Below are 5,463 nucleotides of genomic sequence, written 5' to 3' on the forward strand. Positions count from 1 at the left end.
TTTTTTTTTTTTTTTTTTTTTTTTTTGTGTGTGTGTGTGTGTGTAGAAAGAAATGAAAGAAAGTTTTATCGTATAATGGTAAAAATTGGTTTTCTCTTTGTTGTTGTCGTTGATGGATGAAGATAAAAAGATGTGGAGAGATGGCACGAAAGATACGTTTCTTCAAGGACCAAATGTCAAAGGCAGGAGTTACTCCCAAAGATTTCCTAGACAAAGAAAATGATATTGATTTGGATGATGTTGAGGTGAATCGAATCCAGATGCCTGCTTTTTTTTTTTTTTTTTTTTNTTGGTACTTTATGCTTCCCGTTTCTTCTTGCTTATACTTTTTTCTTCTTCCTCCTTTATTCAGGTAAAGCTTGGAGAGCTAGAAGCTGAACTTGTTGAAATCAATGCTAATAATGACAAGTTGCAGCGGTCTTATAATGAACTTGTGGAGTACAAGCTTGTTCTTGAGAAGGTAAATGTCTTTTCATTCTACTTAAATCACATTTTTTGCCGCCTTACATGTAGAGTCCTATAATTTTTCTTACTTGGATTTAAACTCGTTTGACAGTTTTCTGGTTCTGTAAATATATTTACCTGAGGAGAAAATTCGATACTAATGCCACCACACTATATATAATGTTTGTTCCACAGTGTTTTAGTGAGTGTAAAGGGTCTTCTATAGTGCAAAATGCATATTTACACTATTATGGTTATAGCGTTGGATGTGCATCTCGTGCTATATTCATGTGGATGTTATTGTTTTTAGGCTGGTGAGTTTTTTGCTTCAGCCCATAGAAGTGCTACCGCACAACAGAGTGAGATAGAAACACAGGAAGCTGGTGAAGACCTCCTTGAGGCTCCTTTGTTGCAGGAAGTATGAAAGCTGCGACTGTTTTTCTTCGTCGAGTTTTGTTTTCTCAAAATAGCCTTACAAACTCTCCCTTTTAACAGGAGAAGTCTGTTGATCCAACAAAGCAAGTAAAGCTTGGATTCCTCACTGGGCTAGTGCCTCGTGAAAAGTCTATGGTGTTCGAGAGGATCCTATTTCGTGCAACTAGGGGAAACATCTTCATACGACAGTCTGTCATTGAAGAGTCCGTTGTTGATCCCAACTCTGGGGAGAAGGTTAGCTGCTTATGTTCTGCTCGTAGGTTCTCTTAAGCATAATGTCTCTTTCCTCATAGGCGCATGCAGATTAAAATTTTAAATTCTTTATGTACTTTCTACGTTCCTCATATGCACATGCTATTATACGTCATTTGAACTGCCTCTATGGTTTTATCTTTCTTTTGCCGATCTACCTATAAAATATATTGTTCTACATGGAATCCTGTTATTTTGGAAAAATATACTCATTCTGTTTGCCTCTGCCAGGAGTTGACTTTATCTAAAATAATGTTACAGGCTGAGAAAAATGTATTTGTTGTCTTCTATTCTGGGGAAAGAGCAAAAAGCAAAATTCTTAAGATATGTGAAGCTTTTGGGGCCAATCGCTATCCTTTCAGCGAAGACCTGGGCAGACAAGCTCAAATGATGACTGAGGTATGTATATTCTTATTCTTATGATATATGAGTGATTCCGCTATTTTTCTATCATTAGTCATATATTTCTGTGCATTTATCTGTACAACTTTTAGCTTTATTTCTGGGCATGAGTTATAGATGATCACCATATGAAGCTTTAGTCAATTGTTTTGTATAATAACCAACAGGTAACGATGGATTTATATATTTCCTCTGCATAATGCTTATTGAGGGTTGTATAGACTAATTTTAGTTTATAGTCATTGTGGATTATATCCTCGCAGTAATAGCTTGTGATGGGAAGGTCAGCGTTTCTAAGTTGAACAGTTGCTGTATATCTTGGGAGTAGCGGTTAATAGGTCTCAGAGAGTTTTTTTTTTGTTAAGGAGGAGAAAAGCATGTTACGGACCTTCCTTGTACCTTTTTTGTGGTCCATGTTAATTTGGGAGCTTTATTTGGGTGGAATATGTTTGTGCACACATGGTTAGCATCCATGTGAGAGTACATCTTAGGCCAGTGATTTATCTGATTTCACGTTTCACTATATTGATGATATTATATCCCCAGAAACTATTAACCTTGTTTAGTTTTCTCATACTGTTTCAGGTTTCAGGTCGGTTATCAGAACTTAAAACTACCATAGGTGCTGGGTTGGATCACCGCAACATTCTTTTGGAGACCATCGGAGAAAAATTTGAGCAATGGAACCTCAAGGTATTATCTTATTTGGAGCTTTGTTTTCTCTAGTAGAGTGCCAGTTGGTGCTCAATATCAGTGTCAGGTAAGATCAGTTATCATCACAAATCTTTACCTACGCAGGTTCGCAAAGAAAAAGCCATCTATCACACCTTGAACATGCTTAGTCTTGATGTGACTAAGAAGTGCCTTGTGGGTGAGGGCTGGAGTCCTGTCTTTGCTGCAACAGAAGTGAGTTACTTTACTTGCATATAGTTAAAATTATTGCATATGTTACTCGTGCCACAGTGAGTTTAAATTTTTGCACCTGCAGCTTCAAGATGCGTTGCAGCGTGCTGCGGTTGACTCTAATTCTCAAGTTGGATCAATTTTCCAAGTCCTGAGGACCAAAGAGATGCCTCCGACTTTTTTCCGCACAAACAAATTTACTACAGCTTTCCAGGAAATTGTTGATGCATACGGGTAAGCATCTTTTCTGGAACTTCATCTGCTGTTTAGGAAAGAGGAAATCGGAAATTGGATTGATAATAACTAACATATTCTTAGGATTAGTGGATACTTGAGTAATATGATTTTGCCTCTTATACACTCGTTAAGATATAAAATTATGTTTTGGTTTCAACTGTTTCTGATTTGTATTAGCTTCCGTTTTTTACTCAATATGGAATACCCCTGAATATTTCTATAAGCTGTGTTTTCAATTATCAATTCAGTTGGTAGAAACAACCTTTCTTGTTTCTTTATCTTTTTCACTCATGCAATGTCCATGGATTTTCTCATGTGTTCGTCTCTTGAATTCCATGGATCTTCTTTGATCACTACATTGCAGTGTGGCGAAATATCAAGAGGCCAATCCTAGTGTCTTCACAATTGTTACCTTCCCCTTCCTGTTTGCTGTTATGTTTGGTGACTGGGGTCATGGAATCTGCCTGCTGCTTGCAACTATGTATTTAATATTGAGAGAAAAGAAACTTTCCAGCCAGGTAATATCCTTAATTGACAGCATCTATTTTCCGACTGAGCACAGTATAAGATTGGTATCTGTTTCAGCAAAACCCGCAAATTGGTTTTGTTGTATGTTGATGTATTAAGACTTGTGTGAAAATGTCATGTTAAACAGAATTCACTTAAGAGTTGTTACTTTAATTAGTCGTCAATCTTTGTCTTTCTTGCAAGTTCTTGATGCTAACCCATCAATCCTTGCTTTTTGACAACAGAAACTTGGGGATATTATGGAAATGGCTTTTGGTGGTCGTTACGTTATTTTTATGATGTCACTCTTCTCAATATACACTGGTTTAATCTACAACGAGTTCTTCTCTATACCATATCCATTGTTTGCCAGCTCAGCATACGAATGCCGTGATGTTTCTTGCAGGTATGTCAACTTGTTCTCTAACCCCTTTTGCATTAGAGGAACATCTATAAGACTCTGAGTTTCTGTCTTCTGCTCTCTTGTTCAGTGAGGCTACTACAATTGGTCTTATCAAAACCCGAGACACTTACCCATTTGGTGTGGATCCTGTGTGGCATGGTACCCGCAGTGAGCTACCATTCCTGAATTCGCTTAAGATGAAAATGTCGATTCTTCTTGGAGTTGCACAAATGAACCTAGGAATCATAATGAGCTTCTTTAATGCAAAATTCTTCAAAAGTGCTGTAAACGTATGGTGAGTCTTCAATTCTCTTCCCTGATCATTAGGTACTCCTCCCAGTTAGTTGATCGACTCCCTAGGAAATAAAGTGGTCTTAACTGTAGTTAAGTCTCTGATATTACATGGTTTTAGGTTCCAGTTCGTTCCCCAGATGATATTCTTGAACTGCTTGTTTGGCTATCTTTCGGTCCTCATCATCATTAAGTGGTGCACTGGTTCTCAGGCAGATTTATATCACGTAATGATCTACATGTTTCTGAGCCCTATGGATGATTTAGGAGAGAATCAGCTTTTCCCTAACCAGAAAATAGTACAGGTTCGCATTGACCTAACTTTGCACTCTCTCTGTCAAAAATCAGATGCTTTAGTCTCATATAATACGTACCTTTCCTATTCCAGCTCACATTCCTCTTTCTGGCTCTGGTTTCTGTTCCGTGGATGTTGCTGCCAAAGCCGTTCATCCTGAAGAAACAACATGAAGCTGTGAGTCCCTTTCCTTGTTGATTTCCTTAAAAGCTTCTTTTATTGAAATTTGTGCTGACCATTACCGAAAGGTGATTTTTGCTTTTTCCCAGAGACATCAAGGTCAGTCATATGCACAGCTTGATGAAACAGATGAGAGTCTTCAAGTAGAAACAAATGGGGGAGGACATGGACACGAAGAGTTTGAATTCAGCGAAATCTTTGTGCACCAACTCATTCACACCATTGAGTTTGTGCTTGGAGCTGTTTCCAACACTGCTTCTTATCTTCGTCTTTGGGCCCTCAGGTACAAACTACAACTTCCAAAGACACCAAATAGTACTGATTTTCATCTAACAGAAGTCCTATGAAAACTAGCACTTGTCACTATCATCGTGCAGTACAATTCTATTTGAGTCCATTGGTTCTTTGATGGTTTAATGTTGAATTATTAGTTTCTGACTTCTTGCTTATGTCATGACTAATCTCTATGCTTTGCTGGCATTCTTATTCAGTCTCGCCCACTCTGAGTTGTCGTCAGTTTTCTACGAGAAGGTCCTCCTTATGGCTTGGGGGTAAGCAAATGCAATTACAAATCTTTTAACCTGTCTCTGCAAAATGTCAACTATTACGCTGTAGAAAGTGTTGATAACACAATCTCTCTCATTTCAACAGTTTCAACAATATATTGATCCTGATCATTGGAATCCTCGTCTTCATCTTTGCAACTGTGGGAGTGCTTCTTGTGATGGAGACATTGAGTGCGTTCCTTCACGCGCTGCGTCTTCACTGGGTGGAGTACCAGAACAAGTTCTACGAAGGTGATGGTTACAAGTTTGCTCCTTTCACTTTCACTCTCGTCGGAAACGAAGAGGAGTGATTGATGTTCTGAATCACCGGAAATGCCTTCTTCGATCTGCGTGTGCATATATATATAAAAGGTATGGGGAAGGATTCTGAGTTCCTTCTCTAATCAATTTTTTTTTCTCTCTCTTAATTTAAGCAAAGAAACTTGGATGTTTTTCTCTTCCCCTTTTTTCCTTGTTAGAAGGTTATATTGAATTTATTTACCTTTGTGGGGGAAAAATTGGTGAAAATAATATTATATAAAAAAAAAAGAGAAATGGGGGGGGGGGGG

The 5,463-nt window shown here is 38.0% G+C and overlaps 1 protein-coding gene across 1 annotated transcript; it reads left to right on the forward strand.

Annotated features, from left to right (window-relative positions):
• On the forward strand, positions 96–5,443 carry LOC104751799 (V-type proton ATPase subunit a2). The gene is made up of 16 exons (XM_010473830.2): positions 96–245; positions 353–460; positions 755–862; positions 940–1,113; positions 1,393–1,530; positions 2,119–2,226; positions 2,332–2,439; positions 2,522–2,670; positions 3,038–3,191; positions 3,426–3,586; positions 3,672–3,878; positions 3,996–4,179; positions 4,263–4,346; positions 4,439–4,632; positions 4,841–4,900; positions 5,001–5,443. The coding sequence occupies exons 1-16, from the start codon at positions 117–119 to the stop codon at positions 5,203–5,205; spliced, it is 2,271 nt and encodes a 756-aa protein (XP_010472132.1). The 5' UTR covers positions 96–116; the 3' UTR covers positions 5,206–5,443.

The sequence above is a fragment of the Camelina sativa genome, chromosome 16 (genome assembly GCF_000633955.1).
Source record: "Camelina sativa cultivar DH55 chromosome 16, Cs, whole genome shotgun sequence".
Lineage (NCBI taxonomy): Eukaryota > Viridiplantae > Streptophyta > Magnoliopsida > Brassicales > Brassicaceae > Camelina > Camelina sativa.

Coding starts and splice junctions, on each gene's coding strand:
- LOC104751799 (XM_010473830.2), top strand. CDS start 117: ATGAAGATAAAAAGATGTGGAGAGATGGCACGAAAGATACGTTTCTTC. Junction 2,440..2,521: donor CTGTCTTTGCTGCAACAGAA/GTGAGTTACTTT, acceptor TTGCACCTGCAG/CTTCAAGATGCGTTGCAGCG. Junction 4,633..4,840: donor CTTCGTCTTTGGGCCCTCAG/GTACAAACTACA, acceptor ATTCTTATTCAG/TCTCGCCCACTCTGAGTTGT.